The sequence below is a fragment of the Salmo salar genome, chromosome ssa04, assembly GCF_905237065.1.
Source record: "Salmo salar chromosome ssa04, Ssal_v3.1, whole genome shotgun sequence".
Lineage (NCBI taxonomy): Eukaryota > Metazoa > Chordata > Actinopteri > Salmoniformes > Salmonidae > Salmo > Salmo salar.
Genome location: NC_059445.1, coordinates 10,888,873 through 10,907,535, shown reverse-complemented (window position 1 = coordinate 10,907,535; position 18,663 = coordinate 10,888,873). Strand labels below are relative to the sequence as shown.

Here is an 18,663-nt window from a genome sequence, read left to right as displayed (position 1 = left end):
AACCTGCTGTATAAATTAACACTGGTATTACACTAGTAACAATATGCTGTATATACTAACACTGGTATTGCACTAGTAAGAACATGCGGTATGTAGTAACACTGGTAGTACACTAGTAACAACATGCTGTATGTAATAACACTGGTATTACACTAGTAACAACATGCTGTATGTAATAACACTGGTATTACACTAGTAACAACATGCTGTATGTAGTAACACTGGTATTACACTAGTAACAACATGCTGTATGTAATAACACTGATTTTACACTAGTAACAACATGCTGTATGTAGTAACACTGGTATTACACTAGTAACAACATGCTGTATAAAGTAACACTGGTATTACACTAGTAACAACATGCTGTATATACTAACACTGGTATTGCACTAGTAAGAACATGCGGTATGTAGTAACACTGGTAGTACACTAGTAACAACATGCGGTATGTAGTAACACTGGTATTACACTAGTAACAACATGCTGTATAAAGTAACACTGGTATTACACTAGTAACAACATGCTGTATATACTAACACTGGTATTACACTAGTAACAACATGCTGTATATACTAACACTGGTATTACACTAGTAACAACATGCTGTATGTAGTAACACTGGTAGTACACTAGTAACAACATGCTGTATGTAGTAACACTAGTTTTACACTAGTAATAACATGCTGTATGTAATAACACTGGTATTACACTAGTAACAACATGCTGTTTGTAATAACACTGGTATTACACTAGTAACAACATGCTGTATATACTAACACTGGTATTACACTAGTAACAACATGCTGTACGTAGTAACACTGGTATTACACTAGTAACAACATGCTGTATGTACTAACACTGGTTTTACACTAGTAACAACATGCTGTATGTAGTAACACTGGTATTACACTAGTAACAACATGCTGTATGTAATAACACTGGTATTACACTAGTAACAACATGCTGTATGTAGTAACACTGGTATTACACTAGTAACAACATGCTGTATGTAATAACACTGGTATTACACTAGTAACAACATGCTGTATGTAGTAACACTGGTATTACACTAGTAACAACATGCTGTATATACTAACACTGGTATTACACTAGTAACAACATGCTGTACGTAGTAACACTGGTAGTACACTAGTAACAACATGCTGTATGTAGTAACACTGGTATTACACTAGTAACAACATGCTGTATGTAGTAACACTGGTATTACACTAGTAACAACATGCTGTATGTAATAACACTGGTATTACACTAGTAACACCATGCTGTATGTAGTAACACTGGTATTACACTAGTAACAACATGCTGTGTGTAATAACACTGGTATTACACTAGTAACAACATGCTGTATGTAGTAACACTGGTATTACACTAGTAACAACATGCTGTATGTAGTAACACTGGTATTACACTAGTAAGAACATGCGGTATGTAGTAACACTGGTATTACACTAGTAACAACATGCTGTATGTAGTAACACTGGTATTACACTAGTAACAACATGCGGTATGTAGTAACACTGGTATTACACTAGTAACAACATGCTGTATGTAATAACACTAGTATTACACTAGTAACAACATGCTGTATGTAGTAACACTGGTATTACACTAGTAACAACATGCTGTATGTACTAACACTGGTATTACACAGTAACAACATGCTGTATGTAATAACACTGGTATTACACTAGTAACAACATGCTGTATGTAGTAACACTGGTATTACACTAGTAACAACATGCTGTATGTAGTAACACTGGTATTACACTAGTAACAACATGCTGTATATACTAACACTGGTATTACACTAGTAACAACATGCTGTATGTAATAACACTGTTATTACACTAGTAACAACATGCTGTATGTAGGTACACTGGTATTACACTAGTAACAACATGCTGTATGTAGTAACACTGATTTTACACTAGTAACAACATGCTGTATGTAATAACACTGGTATTACACTAGTAACAACATGCTGTATATACTAACACGGGTATTACACTAGTAACAACATGCTGTATGTAATAACACTGGTATTACACTAGTAACAACATGCTGTATGTAGTAGCACTGGTATTACACTAGTAACAACATGCTGTATGTAGTAACACTGGTATTACACTAGTAACAACATGCTGTATGTAGTAACACTGGTATTACACTAGTAACAACATGCTGTATGTAGTAACACTGGTATTACACTAACATGCTGTATGTAATAACACTGGTATTACACTAGTAACAACATGCTGTATGTAATAACACTGGTATTACACTAGTAACAACATGCTGTATGTAGGTACACTCGTATTACACTAGTAACAACATGCTGTATGTAGTAACACTGATTTTACACTAGTAACAACATGCTGTATGTAATAACACTGGTATTACACTAGTAACAACATGCTGTATATACTAACACGGGTATTACACTAGTAACAACATGCTGTATGTAATAACACTGGTATTACACTAGTAACAACATGCTGTATGTAATAACACTGGTAGTACACTAGTAACAACATGCTGTATGTAATAACACTGGTATTACACTAGTAACAACATGCTGTATGTAATAACACTGGTATTACACTAGTAACAACATGCTGTATGTAGTAGCACTGGTATTACACTAGTAACAACATGCTGTATGTAGTAACACTGGTATTACATTAGTAACAACATGCTGTATGTAGTAACACTGGTATTACACTAGTAACAACATGCTGTATGTAGTAACACTGGTATTACACTAACATGCTGTATGTAATAACACTGGTATTACACTAGTAACAACATGCTGTATGTAATAACACTGGTATTACACTAGTAACAACATGCTGTATGTAATAACACTGGTATTACACTAGTAACAACATGCTGTATGTAATAACACTGGTATTACACTAGTAACAACATGCTGTATTGTACATTAGTCAATTGCATTTCCCTTGCATGGGAATCGAGCTGAGTGTTTTTTGCAATTAAAGGAATAGGAACTGCTCCCTAATCCTGTTGTGTAGGTATTAGTAATGTGTCAAAACGCCACCAGAGGGCAATGTGTCCAATGTATTCAACCTGATGTCACGTACCGATAGGTTTTTTAAGGGTCGTCCATGAAACTCAACCACGCAGGAAAAATGTGTGCGTGTGTGTTCCTTAATAGCGTATTACATCTCCATTACAGTGTTCAAATCCAATATCCAGCCTCATATCCACCGTCATCTAATAGTCTGTTCCTGTAGTTTCATAAGCAGCCCAGAACCACTAATACACGACCACCAGGACCTTCTCTCCATGTCCAAAGGAGGGTATAATGACAGGGTGTCCTCATCTCTAATACTGTAGCTCTAGGACCTTCTCTCCATGTCCAAAGGAGAGTATAATGACAGGGTGTCCTCATGTCTAATACTGTAGCTCTAGGACCTTCTCTCCATGTCCAAAGGAGGGTATAATGACAGGGTGTCCTCATGTCTAATACTGTAGCTCTAGGACCTTCTCTCCATGTCCAAAGGAGAGTATAATGACAGGGTGTCCTCATGTCTAATACTGTAGCTCTAGGACCTTCTCTCCATGTCCAAAGGAGGGTATAATGACAGGGTGTCCTCATGTCTAATACTGTAGCTCTAGGACCTTCTCTCCATGTCCAAAGGAGGGTATAATGACAGGGTGTCCTCATGTCTAATACTGTAGCTCTAGGACCTTCTCTCCATGTCCAAAGGAGGGTATAATGACAGGGTGTCCTCATGTCTTATACTGTAGCTCTAGGACCTTCTCTCCATGTCCAAAGGAGGGTATAATGACAGGGTGTCCTCATGTCTAATACTGTAGCTCTAGGACCTTCTCTCCTTGTCCAAAGGAGAGTATAATGACAGGGTGTCCTCATGTCTAATACTGTAGCTCTAGGACCTTCTCTCCATGTCCAAAGGAGAGTATAATGACAGGTTGTCCTCATGTCTAATACTGTAGCTCTAGGGGAAGGGGAGTGTGGTTTAACTACTATCTCCATTTCATCAGAAGAAGTATAGCATTAATTTCCCCTCACATGGAGGAGAGAGCTTACCTCCTCGTCTTGCTCGCTCGATCTACACTGAACAAAAATATAAATGCAACAGGTAAAGTGTTGGTCCCATGTTTCATGAGATTAAATAAAAGATCGCAGAAATGTTCCATATGCAACAAAAAAAGCGTATTTCTCTCAAGTGATGTACAAAAATATGTTTAAATCCCTGTTAGTGAACATTACTTCCTTGCCAAGATAACTCATCCACCTGACATGTGTCGTATATCAAGAAGCTGACTAAACAGCATGATCATTACAAAAGTGCACCTTGTGCTGGGGACAATACAATAAAAGGCCATTCTAAAATGTGCAGTTTTGTCCCACAACACAATGCCATAGATGTTTTGAGGGGGTGTGCAATTGGCATGCTGACTGAATGAATGTCCATGAGAGCTGTTGCCAGAGAATTACATTTTAATTTCTCTACCATAAGCCATTTTAGAGAATGTGTCAGTACGTCCAACCTGCCTCACAACCACAGACCAGGTGTAACCACACCAGCCCAGGACCTTCACATCCGGCTTCTTCACCTGTGGGATTGTCTGAGACCTGCCACTCGGACAGCTGATGAAACTGTGGGTTTGCACATCCAAATAATTTCTATACAAAACAAACTGTCAGAAACGTCTCAGGGAAGCTCATCTGCGTTTTTGTTGTCCTCACCAGGGTCTTGACCTGACTGCAGTTCGGCATTGTAACCGACTTCAGTGGGCAAATGCTCACCTTCGATGGCCACTGGCACGCTGGAGAAGTGTTCTCTTCACGGATGAATCCCGGTTTCAACTGTACCGGACAGATATCAGACAGCGTGTATGGTATCGTGTGGGCAAGCGGTTTGCTGATTGTCAACGTTGTGAACAGTGTGCCCCATGGTTGCGATGGGGTTATGGTATGGACAAGCTTAAGCTATGGACAACCAACATAATTGCATCTTATTGATGGAAATTTGAATGCACAGAGATACTGTGACGAGATCCTGAGGCCCATTGTCGTGTCATTCATCCGCTGCCATCCCCTCATGTTTCAGCATGATAATGCACGGCCCCATGTCGCAAGGATCTGTACACAAAGCTGAAAATGGCCTGCATGTCACCCATTGAGCATGTTTGGGATGCTCTTGATCGACATGTACGACAGCGTGTTCCAATTCCCGCCAAAATAACCAGCAACTTCACACAGCTGTTGAAGAGGAGTGGGACAACATTCCACGGGCTACAATCAACAGCCTGATCAACTCTATGTGAAGGAGATGTGTCGCGCTGCATGAGGCAAATGGTGGTCACACCGGATACTGACTGGTTTTCTGATCCACGCCCCTACCTTTTCTTAAAGGTATCTGTGACCAACAAACGCATATCTGTATTCCCAGTCATGTGAAATCCATAGATTAGGGCCTAATTTATTTATTTCAATTGACTGATTTCCTTATATGAATTGTAACTCAGAAAAATCTTTCAAATTGTTGCGTGTTGCTTTTATATTTTTGTTCAGTATATTTCTACATTACATTTACATTTTAGTAGTGAATGCATACATTTCTTTTTTCTTCCCGTACTGGTCCCCCGTGGGAATCAAACCCACAACCCTGGCGTTGCAAACACCATGCTCTACCAACTGAGCCACACGGGACCGTTTCTTTCTCTCTTTCCCTTCTCTCTCCCTCCCCCCCGTCTCTCCCCCTATCCTATCCCTCCTGTAGAATCATGGGAATTGTGCGCCCTGCCCGCGGCGCTCCGGTAGGAGGCGTGTGGTAATGATCTACTCCTCGCTTGCCAGCATCGCCCCTCACAATTAATTCCCGCTTCGCCTCGCACCTCACTTGGCGCTCTCTAAAGAGGGGAAAGGGAGGCCCTCTCATTAGAGAATTGTGACATGCGGCAGTGAGCGTGAGCAGCAAGCAAGTCTCTCCTCCATTTTGCCCATGTTTGTTATATGGGCTGGGCTGCCGACATGTCTGCCTCAGAGATGCTTCATCCATCCATGATTTTGAGGGGAGAAGTGTGTGTGCATGTACTATGACAGGGTGGTGTGTGTATGTGTGTGTGTATCATCAACGCTCACCAATGCAGATGGACTGACTGACACCTCAGAGCCAGAGGTGCAGTTCCCACCCAGCTGGCCTAGTTGAGATGTTTCTACTTAGCTTGTGTTTTTGAACTTTTTGATGCGTGGAGATTATTACTTATTCACTGTTGATAGCTACCTGTTTGATGTTGTTCTTTACTGCTAGCCCCGGGCCAAAACCCCCAATAACACACACACACACACACACACTGGTGTTTTTACAATTAGACTAGGCTTCTACACTTTTGCTACAAACTCCATCCAACAATTAGTGCGAAAAAAACTGATAAGACATTGTTCTCGTTTAAATCATTTCAACACTGTCCTCTCTAGTTCTACATGGGATTCTCCAACAACCACAAACCATGAGGTAATGATGTCTGGCTGTGCTCTGGTGTGTAGGCCTACTTGCATTCACTTCCTAAGTAAAACATGGGACAATATCACAAAGTCTCCAACCTCAAGCTCCCAGATGCATCCGAATCCAAATAAAACGGAAGCTGACAACGTGCAGGGATAAACTGCATCTCAGAGAACACTGCTGCTCAGACATGCTATGCAGGTTACAGCGGTGGCAGTAAACTGCGTCTCTCGGAGCCCGCTCATTGTAGGAGCGGTGCTTTTAGACTGTTTTCCTCTATTACATCGATTTTCTTTTCTCTCACCATTGTGCTCGGTACCGATTTACACTGAGTCTGCCATTGTCGACTTTGTCTGTCCGAGACTTCAATGCAGGGATCGAGTCAGATAAATAGAAGCTTGTTATGGTTGGACGTTCTGACGGAGAGGAATCAAAAGTTGTGTTCACGTTGCTTGATGTTGATGTAAGATGATGATTCGTTGTATTTGTGCGTGTGTGTGTGTTTGGGCGTGCAGGTATGCACGTGTGTTCATGCTTGCAGGTGTGCACGTGTTTGTGAAAGTGTGTGTGTTCGTGTGCTACATTTTTCAGCTGATCCAGAATGTTTGTGGCTCGGCTTCTGCAGCCTGTAGAGCACTCATGACGTTTTGTGTGTACATTTCCAACCTTGTCTTTGAACCTCTTCCTGATCTAGCTGGCAGGCTTTTTATGATGATCTGTTTCCTCCATTTTATGGAAGACACCGTTGACCCGCCGTCTAGTGGGACAGCATGATGGAATATTGCCAGCCTGTCCGTCTCTATGACATAAAATGAGGGACAGACACAGATGTATGTCAAATGTGTTGACAGTACTGTCTTTTTACCTAAGTTCAGGTTCAAAACATTGCCAGTTTTGGGACAGAATGAGATGACCTGCTCTTTTCTCTTTTCACTGAACATTTATTTCCCTTTACAGATAGGCCAGTGTTCAGGTAGTGCCTTTCCTGTCTTAAACTACCTATAGCAGCCCTTCAGGTTAAATCAGACATTACACTACACCACAGCCTCTCTATCACTCCACAGCTCTGACAGAGCACAGAAAGACGGTTCTGTACGGATGTGAAACATAACATAATGGTGGATAGTAAGAAAATACCTTCTAAGAGCAAAATCACTGTGTGTAAAGACTTCCTGAGAGCAGAAGGTGTGTAAAATATACACATTTCAAGCTTTGTCCTCCTGAGCCACATTCTGAGTGTGACTGGTTGGCTTAGCATCGCGTCTCCTAAGTCTTTGTATTTGCCAAGGTTGCTTTCGCACCTGCTTCCTCAGATGAGCACGACGTGTTTGCTGATATTGGCACGGAGGCAAAGCGAGAGCACTTTCCCATTCTCCCGCAGTGTGTTCACTAGGAACCAAACAGAACCAAATGGAGCGAAACGGGGAGGGACCTAGAGGAATTTGTCAAATAGAAACTCTCATTTCCATTGCAAAATGTTTCGGACTAATGATTACGCCCCTGTTCTATTGCAAAGAGGGACACTTTGGCCGTTACATGTGGCAGTCACTTATTTAATGGTCCGTGCTAGCCGGGATCCTTGGGACGTCCCTACCCCATTGAAGTTGAAATGTTAAATGGTAAGGTAAGGGTTATGTTTAGGGTAAGGGTTTAGGGTAGGGACGTCCCAAGGAACCCGGATAGCACTGACTCTTGTTTAATGAGGTCAGACGTTGTTGTTTGAGAGAGCGTCTTGGTTTGAGGTGGATGTCTATACAATTCCAAATGCCAACAGCTGGCACTTGTAAGAAAATGATTAGGTAAAATGATAGCTCAACTCCAAGAATGATGACATTGTAATACACTGACGTTAGTAAAGGAGACAGGTAAACTGGTGCGTAATACTAGTTTAGTGATATTTGGATCAGATCAGATGACAGTAAGCACGCAACAGATATTGTCCAAAAATCTAATCTACACAGAGGAAGCACCTACTCAACGGGTAAAACTGGAATTACGACATCTCTTGTGAATGTTAAATCATGGTCAGGTTGTATACTGGTTGTAAAAGGACGTTTTTAGATTCATATTTCACTGATTGTATGACCAGGTAACAACTAAAATATGACTTTCAACAGTGTCTTTATGACATCATCAAGAAATAGGAAGTCTTCACCTGGTTGTAATGTGGTTTACGTCTTTACAATCCCAAAACCAGCTTTGAACCCGATGATGACGTCATTATGACGTCTCATGCCAAATTCTGCCCGCTGTGTAATGTGCCGTGTAGTTTCCAAACCTGGCATTGGTCTGGACTCTCTCACCCTTCTTCATACAAACACATCCAACCCTTTCTACCTCAATAAGCTTCCTGTTTGTTATCTTTGGTCAGGTTAATCACCTTCTGGCGTCTAAGGAAGCTCATCATTGTTGCATTGTCCTATTGTTTACATCTGTGTGGCTGGTAATGTTTTGTTCTTGTTCACACACTAGCCCTCCAACAATGTACTTTCCAACCACTGGCTGCCTTGAGGTTAGATGGAGTCATCGTTTCCATGCAGACTACAGCTGTGTCTCAATACACAAGGATGTTGTCTTTTGAGGCAGTTAAAATAGCCCTTCTAAAGTCCCATTTCCAAGGTATCTTAACATGCTACTTATGGATTGAGACACAGCCTACGTGCCAGGAGTCATAGTTGGTCAGGTCACGGTGTCACTGTCAGCAAAGCTGCATTTAAGATAATTAAGGGTGCTCTACACACTCCAATTAAGCCGGGAAATGGTAGACCGGTGTGTGTGTGTGCACGCACTCGTGCTTGTGCGCCCCAGTATATCAGAGAGAGATAGCCAGGGTGAATACAGGTGATCTGCATCATGTTGCCACAGATGGAGGGATAATGTGCGTGAGGTGAGACAGCGCCATACATTACCTCAGAGGGGAGGGGGAAATGAGGCAGGTTTCTAAATAAACACCAGCCAAGGTCGCTGGCGTGCTGAGGAGGCGCATCACTGCCGACGCTACTGCCGTGCAGTAATCTCCTCACACTGTTTATTCCCTTCCCTGCCTGCAGTCAATCACTCTCTCTCTCTCTCACACACATTCTCTCTTTCTCTCTCACATTCTCTCTATCACTCTCTGTTTTTACTCTACACTTTCTCTGTCTCATCCCTCTTTCTCTCTCACCCCTCTTGCTTTCTTTTTCCCCTTTCTATCTCTCTCCCCCTTTCTCTCTCGCTCTACCTCTGTCTCTCTCTCGCTCTACCTCTCTCTCTCCTCATGCTCTAGGGGGCTCAGGGGGATGCTAGTCTCCATAACAGGCAAACTGGATGAGCTCATCAGATGCACCTCCAGGATGAATAGCACTATAACGTTGCTCCTCCTCCTCTTCCCCCTTTCCATCTCTTTTTTTCATCATTCCATTGAGAAACAGCTCCAATGATAAGACTGTGCCATTCTATTTTTATAGAATTCATTAACCAATATTAGGAATAATTTCACATGTATTGTTTAACCTGGAGTGTAATTTATGTCCATAGTTTCATGATTTTGTTGAATTGCCATTTATATACTCACTAATTTCATTCATTTAAAGAGGCTCTTACAACAGATATGAGGACTTGGAGAACAAGAAAGATGATGCTCTGTCACTCACACACACACACACACACTCCCAGCCCGCATGGTCAAACCGACCATGTCCCACCTCCACACGCCCAGGCTGCCTGGCCCAGCCGCCCGTGTCCCACCTCCACACGCCCAGCCACCTGGCCCAGCCGCCGTGTCCCACCTCCACACGCCCAGCCACCTGGCCCAGCCGCCCGTGTCCCACCTCCACACGCCCAGGCCGCCTAGCCCAGCCGCCTGTGTCCCACCTCCACACGCCCAGCTACCTGGCCCAGCCGCCCGTGTCCCACCTCCACACGCCCAGCCGCCCGTGTCCCACCTCCACACGCCCAGCCGCCCGTGTCCCACCTCCACACGCCCAGGCCGCCTGGCCCAGCCGCCCGTGTCTCACATACCATGACCTTACTCTTCCTGGATCCCATTTCCATCGACTAAACGCTGGCTACACTTAAATCTGGCATCGGCATTATTAATTACTCCTTAGAGTTCACTTAAAATCCAGAGGAGGACGAGGGTCTGTGTGTGTGTGTGTGTGGGGGGGGGGGGTTCTGGGGCACACGGCCAGGAACAAAGGCCTGCCACGTGAGGCCCATTCCTCCCACAACTAGCCTAGAGACCCAGCCGCCCCAGTCGAGACCCTGCTTCCTAATGCCCTGTGTGGCTTAGCTCAACAGAGGTTAGGACCACCTAGGCAGATTTCCCCAGGGAGGTGTGGACGCTGGTAAGATTAAATGGTTTTCAGTCGTTGATGGTTAGGCTACGTAGACACAGATGTGATGTGTAAATGTGCAGCGGGCTGATACTGATGGTTTACATGTAATAGAAGGGTTAACCAAGAAACACTCCCAAAGGACTAAGGGCTCTATTCAATCCGTAGCACTGAAGATCCGCTTTATAGCGCGATTGACAATTAAATGGCAACGTTCCCGCGGTCGCGGAGACTCAATTCGCTCACGGTAAACGCTGCATATGTCGGCTCAATCGGAAATAACCTTTTAATTTCACCTCTTATCTTCCGCGATACTTCGGCAATATGGATTGAATCCAGCCCTAATTCGAGGCAGAAATAAGAGCATACGAGTAATGTTGAGGAGTTATAGCTAACCACCACATGCTTTCACTGTGTCCAATGACAAGGACTGCTGTTGTTTCTATTAGTAATAGTCCAGGGGGGGGGAATCTCTGCAAAATGTAAGCTCATAGTAGGATGCATGACTTGGCAATATTAATGTATGTATCATCTAAAGATTCTTTTGAGTATAGGTCGCATGGTTTTCTGTATAGGCTAAAGGCAACGGCTACACTGCCATCAATACAATGTTGTCGATTTGGCTTGTCCCTTACACTGGCGAGTGCCAACACTATAAATTAAAATGATGGCAAACCATTAGTATGCGTCACCTTTTATAGAAGAAGCCACACTGGCATCCCACTGGCTCAGGCAGACAACTTATTCAGGAGTGCGGATCTAGGATCAGATCCACCCTGTCCATACAATCGTATTCATTATGATCTAAAAGGGAAAACTGATCTTAGATCAGCGCACCTCCTCTGATACATTTCATTAATATGGGCCAATGTATTTGACCATTTTAGGTACACTACTTGACCAAAAGTATATATATTTTTATTTATTTTAACCTTTATTTAACTAGGCAGGTCAGTTAAGAACAAATTCATATTTACAAGGACGGCCTACAGCGGACAAACCCGGATGATGCTGGGACAATTGTGCGTCACCGTATGGGACTCCCAATCACAGCCGGTTGTGATACAGCCTGGAATCGAACCAGGGTGTCTGTAGTGACGCCTCAAGCACTGAAATGCAGTGCCTTAGACCGCTGCGCCACTCGGGAGCCCCAATATGGACACCTGCTCATTGAACATCTCATTCCAAAATCATGTCCATTTATATGGAGTTGGTCTCCCTTTGCTTATAACAGCCTCCACTCTTCTGGGAAGGCTTTCTAGATGTTCCAACATTGCTGCGGCAACTTGCTTCCATTCAGCCACAAGATCATTAGTGAGGTCAGGCACTTATGTTGGGCAATTAGGCTTGGCTCGCAGTCAGCATTCCAATTCATCCCAAAGGTGTTTGATGGTATTTGAGGTCAGGGCTCTGCAGGCCAGTCAAGTTCTTCCACACCAATCTTGACAAACCATTTCTGTATGGACCTCGCTTTGTGCATGGGGGCACTATCATGCCGAAACAGGAAAGGGCCTTCCCCAAACTCTTGCCACAAAGTTGGAAGCACATAGTCATCTAGAATGTCATTGTATGTTTTGGCGTTAAGATTTCCCTTCACTGGAACTAAGGGGCCTTAGCCGAACCATGAAAAACAGCCCGAGGCCATTATTCCTCCTCCACCAAACTTTACAGTTGGCACTATGCATTGGGGCAGGTAGCATTCTCCTGGCATCCGCCAAACCCAGATCCATGGCGGCGAGCTTTACACCACTCCAGCTTATGCTTGGGATTGTGCATGGTGATCTTAGGCTTGCGTGTGGCTGCTCAGACATGGAAACCCATTTCATGAAGCTCCCGATGAACAGTTCTTGTGATGATGTTGCTTCCAAAGGCAGTTTGGAACTCGGTGTTGAGTGTTGCAACCGAGGACAGACGATATTTACGAGCTATGAACTTCAGCACTTGGCGGTCCCGTTCTCGGAGCTTGTGTGGCCTACCACTTCACGGCTGAGCCGTTGACGCGCTTAGAAGATTCCACTTCACAATAATAGCACTTACAGTTGATCGGGCAGCTCTAGCAGGGCAGAAATGTGAAGAACTGGTGTGGCTGAAATAGCAGAATCCACTCATTTGAAGGGGTGTCCACAAACATTTGTATATATAGTGTATAACTGTGAAGGGGAGTACTTCACAATGGAATAAATTAATATTTTAATGTATTTAAACGTGTTTTACTTTTTAAACTATAGATTTATGAAGCATATGTGTATACAATTATGTACGTAATTTACCCATTCAATCATTCTCCATAATCAGTTATCTCTGGGAACTCCGGAAAAAAAATTGCTCAGACTGGGGAAAATCGATTTGAATGGTCATCCAACTCGGAATTCCAACACCGGAACTCGAGCCTCTTTCTAGAGCTCCGACTTTCCAACCTGAAGATCACGGACGTTATGATTTGACCTTGTATTTTTCGAGTTCCCAGTTGTTGTGAATGTGGCAGATAGCGCCAGACGTTCTGTTAGTTGCTCCGCTCATTGTCTTGGCTGATTTGTGGCTGTGGCTCATTGCCACACAGGTGCCTGTCATTTGTAATCAGGGGTGTGTGTTGCTGTCTGTTTGGGAGAGCCATCGTTTTAGCCGCATGCAATTTTTACTTTAAAGTTTGCCGTTTTAAAATAGGCTACTTATTTAAGTTTATTTTCAAGACATTTTAAGTTGGCAAGTGATCTGACAGCTTTGTCACAAATTATATTTAAAAAGGTACATTTCGGTCAGATTGGGATCAACTTCTATTTGGACAAATAGCCCAGATCTATTGAAATCGTATTGTGTTGGCACTTTTCACGTAGTCTATTCATGAAATTAATTATCTTGAGTTTGAGGGATGTTTAATAATTTCAGGCTAGCCTACACCACCAATTGCACATCTATAGGCCTAATTTGTGTTGGTGAATGATTGGCTCGGTAATTGATTGGCGCCATAATTTCATTATTCATTGCATTACCATATTTCACGTGCATTAGCGAGAAATTATATTCCATAATATTGTAAATGGAGTGCATCTCACATGGGCACATAGAATAAATGTGCCGTGCATGCATGTGTTTCTACGCGGGAGCCATGCATTTGTGGCCATCGGGAGGGATTTACAGCCTAATCGTGATGAATCCCCGTGGTGGCACGCGCAGGTCTTCGTAATTATGGAAGTCGTTCTAACCCAGAGGGGAGAAAAAAACCACCCTGATAGGAGGCATTTTATCTTCATCACTGGACCGCTCAATTCCAATTAATTTGACAAGATTTCCCTCACGCGAAGCGCAAATCCCTATTAAAAGACGCATACTGTAAATGACAACCCTCTAAACGCTTCGCGTGTCCGAATGAAATAGAAGAGGAGAGAAAGGGAACGACAAAAGGTTAAGACGCAGCTTCCCAGTTATTTCCCGGCAGAGCGCCCTAAGCCACAGTCATTGGCCCTAAGCCAGCCCCCTCCCGAGTGCGCCTAGTGTTTCTATAGTCATTTCTAACCAATGATCAGTAGGTGTCCACATCCTAGCGTCCTCACCTCAGCACCAATCAGCCACACACAGCGACAGGAGACAGCACGGCGCTAACAGTAGGCAGCCACACACAATACACCTCGGACCAAGGAGAGGAAACACCTACAACGCACCGTTATTTCCCCCCCTACAGCGCCGTGGTTTTATAATAATAAACCGGTTTTTTTTATTATAAAAGCTCGATAGGCTATCGCTTTAAGTTTGCTATTTTTCTACTTTTTTCTCATGCCAGGAAAATAAGTCTGTAAAAATGCTCCTTTTGTTTTGAGCGCTCTTTTTCAGTGTGGCTGTGCTCTTCCCACATCCTCGCGTTATTTTTATCTCCATCGCGCCTTGCGGTAATGTGCCGCTCTGTGTTGGCAGCAGACTGCTAGGCGTCTGGAATCTCTTCTCGCCAGGAACCTGGTAGGTAGGTGAAGCTCTTCCATTTTACCCAGTACAGGCAGCGTCTTATGATATTTCTCATGCTTTTCTCAGACCCCCCGATTTATGTCGGCTAAAGCTGGCGGTAAAGTGATCCAGGCGCTGTCGGATTGATTGTAACGGTTTATTTGTACTGTCCAGAGCCCTCTGTGGATTGTTTCTGCATGACCTTTGGTCTCCGAGTGTCTCCGACAGACCAGACTAGCGATAATTAATGGAAGCCACAGCAGCCACACAAGGGCTCGTCAGTCGTCATCGGACGTACACTACTGTGGTCCTCTCTCTGCCTCCCTCTCTCGCCCTCCCTCTCTTTCTCGAAGTATCGAACATTTCTGCCTTTCTAAAGTTTGTTTACAGGCTGAGAATCGATAGCCCTGACTTGATTGCCTTTGGGCTGCGTATTTTGCTCCTGGGGTGAATTGATTAAGTAATAATGACTGCGAGCAGGACCGATCATTGAGGCATGGACGGTTTTGTTTACTGGTGGCGGTGGGGTGCTGTTGGGATGGCACACCATGGCATGTTTTTTGTTTCCACCTACTATCTATATCTATATAATGCATTTGTATGGATAATATTTGCTTCATATTATCAGGTAGGCTGTCATTGTATTCAAACAGTTACTATTACATTTGTTTAATATTGTGATTTTAGAAGAATGATCTATTTTAGCTTTGTCCTCAAGTTGAATATTGATTACAAAAACGGTTAATCCATTATTTGGCATGGATTTCATCATTCAGGAATTTCATCTTGTGGTAGAGGAGATGTAAGCAGAATTATTGCTTGCTGGGCAGTTGTATTGAGAGTGGGCATGTGCTTTACTATTCTGGCTGTGCTTTAAGGACACCCAATATGTTCTCTCTCTGGGGTTCCACTGTTCCTGTGTGGATATTTATCATTCGGTTTGGGAGCTAGCTGTTGGGTTGTACCATGGAAGTGACTCAAAATCCTTTAGTGTTTACCCGCAATGGATTGGCTTTGGCAATTAAACAAAGAATGAAAGAGCCTGCAAAAGTTAATGGAGGGGGGGGAGAGAAGTGTCTAATGGGGCTTTTATCAGTGGAAACCAATTCCAGACAGACTGGGGGAAAGGAGAGGGAGGGAAGATAGGAAATGGAGTCTCCCCCCTAAGGCACTTGACACTACGGTTGTCTGTGGAGGTCTGTCTGTGGAGGTCTGTCTGTGGAGGTCTGTCTGTGGCTTCGTGGGTTGGATTGAAATTCACCAGTGGTGGTCTCTCTCCGCTGTCATTGTAATAGAACCCGGGATCCATGAATGAATACCAGGTGCTATTAAGAGAGCGAACGGGAGTGGGTTTACATGGAAGAGACCTTATCGCTTTAGAAGAACATCAGTGATGGTGAAAATAATATACAATGTTGTCCCTCGTGAGGTGTTCAACGTGCATAGTGTTTTGGAGACTGTAGAGCACCGGGATAATGTCAGGTTGCTTTTGAAAACAGGTTGGTTTTATGTTGACGTTCCAGAGTAGTTAGTTTCAGTGAGCATGGATGATACTGGCTGAATATTGTGCTTATATTATTTAAGTGACTGGTGTCATTTATATCCCATCCGTATGTATTTGTTTGTCCTTTGCCAGAATATACCATCAAATACATAATTGATGAGACTTATTTAAATATATCCAGGAATCCTTTGACAACCGTGTTAAAAAAAAATCTCTTAAGTCTCTTCTGACACGAAGCTAGTGCTGTCTTCTCGAGCATGCTAATTCCTATATCCCGTTATGACATGTTGGTATGTCACAGCTATTATATTATTGTCACCAGATAACGATCTGCTCACTATAGTTTGAGATGCGTTTCATTATAAAATAGTCCGAAAGAAGAAAATGAACGACATGCCAGCTGATTGGTCAAACGTCTTTTATCAGCTTTTATCTCATGGAAAAACTTGGAGAGAGAATGGAAATTGATTAGGCTGAGGATGTTGTTTTCCTGTTGTATCTGTAATTGTTTGTTCTTTGTGTTCCAGTGCTGGAGGAGACAGAAGCAGGATGGTAACATATTGTTGGTGGTAACCAGCAGCTTCTAGTTTGACGAAGGCCACCGTTGACGGCGACCCCGGACTCTTCCCCAGTGAACCCTGCTCAACCGTCCTCCAGCCATGTCTAATATAAACAATGCTCTCTGCATTGAGAACGGACAGAACGCAGACGTTTCTCTCTTACAAAAGGATAACCTTCAGAACCTGCAGAACCTGCAGAACTTGCAGAACCTCCAGGATGGTGGATTAAGCCAGCTTTTGGATTATAACGCAGAGATGGAACGGTACCGCTCTTTCGCAAACTTTTACAAAACCAACGGCGCGTTCGGCCAGACGTCCAAGATCGCCCGCATCACGACACCCATTTTCCCCAGTGCCCGGATAGGCATGTCCCCGTGGAACTGCGATAACGCCATGCTCTGGGGGAGGAAATCGGCGACAATAAACCCTAATAGGACCAGCATGCACAGGAATGACTCCCAGAGGCCGGGGAAGCATGGCGTGCCGCCAGAAACGCTACAGCAAATGGCAAATAATAATTTCCTCTCTACCTTATCCCCCGAACACTGCAGACCTTTAGCGGGAGAATGCATGAACAAGCTGAAATGCGGCGCCGGCGAAGCAGAGATAATGAATCTCCAGGAACGTGTCGGAACTTTTTCCGCCATTCCGGCTTTAGGGGGCATCTCATTACCTCCCGGGGTCATCGTCATGACAGCCCTTCACTCCCCCGCAGCCTCGGCAGCCGTTACAGACAGTGCGTTTCAAATTGCCAATCTGGCAGACTGCCCACAGAATAATTCCTCAGCGTCCGGCGGGAACCCGGCGAAGAAGAAAAGGAAGCGGTGCGGGGTGTGCGCGCCCTGCCGGCGGCTAATCAACTGCGGCGTGTGCAGCAGTTGTCGGAACCGTAAGACGGGCCACCAGATCTGCAAGTTCAGGAAATGTGAGGAGCTGAAAAAGAAACCCGGCTCGTCGCTGGAGGTGAGAAAATAGAACCAGGAAACCGGGAGGGGCTTTCACTCCCTCCCCCTTTTCCTTTCTTTTGTTATTATCCTTCTCTCCCCTCCTTCACCGTCCTCCCTCCCTCCTCGCACTCCAAAGTATTAACCTTTTCATCCAGTCACGTTTTCTAAGCCCTTGAAAATAGTTTCCATGCCCACCCATGCCTGAACATCCCCCCGGCTTCTCCAATCTGCCTACCCGCCTAGCCTAATTGGCAGTAATTAGGGGTGTTTGTGTGGAGCGCAAGCTGAGCTTGGCTCAGACACCCCGTAATTGCTGCCAGTCAGGCTGGGGCTGGAACGCATCCGAACAACCCCGGGCTTGGCTCGGCTCCAAGCCGGAGCTGGGAAATGGTTTTCAGCAGAGAGAGCGAGAGAGGGGGTGAGAGAGTCATCCCTCTCTGCACCCCGGTCATTTTAACCAATTACGGAGACCGTCTCTGGACGGCGGAAATCGATTACCCACAAAGCACCAGGGCCGACCACCGTGAGAGTGATGGCAGGGCCCGCTGATGGCGTCCGTCTCATAACACTCCCCTAGTTTAATACGGAGGGTGGGGTGTAATGAAATAAAATCCCCCCCAGACACATTCTGTTTGCCTGATCCTATAGGGATTGATTGAGGAAAGCGGGTTTTTTAGGTGAAATCATTTTCTATTCTATTTGAGGCCATTATGACCGAATGTGGATCAATCTTTTAGGGGTTGATACTTTGCACATACTTGAATACAGTAATGGTGGGCCCTAGAAAGCAATTGTGATGCAAAGATGTCTGGAAGTTTTTTGGGTGATGCACTTACAGTAATGGGATAGTGCTGGAAAAACTAGTATGGGTGTTTTTTTGGG

At 44.2% G+C, this 18,663-nt stretch overlaps 1 protein-coding gene across 4 annotated transcripts in view; it reads left to right on the top strand.

Annotated features, from left to right (window-relative positions):
* Positions 1-13,925: 13,925 nt before the first annotated feature.
* Positions 13,926-18,663, top strand: part of LOC106610328 (CXXC finger 4) — a 28,325-nt gene continuing 23,587 nt past the window's right edge. The window contains exons 1-2 of one of the 4 annotated variants that reach the window (XM_014209621.2): positions 13,926-14,785; positions 16,802-17,797. In XM_014209621.2, the coding sequence (XP_014065096.1) occupies positions 16,934-17,797 (864 nt within the window). In that variant the 5' untranslated portion in view covers positions 13,926-14,785; positions 16,802-16,933. Of the gene's footprint in view, positions 14,790-14,902; positions 15,399-16,801; positions 17,798-18,663 lie in introns of those variants that run through there. The other 3 variants (XM_014209620.2, XM_014209623.2, XM_014209622.2) reach the window with 3 other exon arrangements.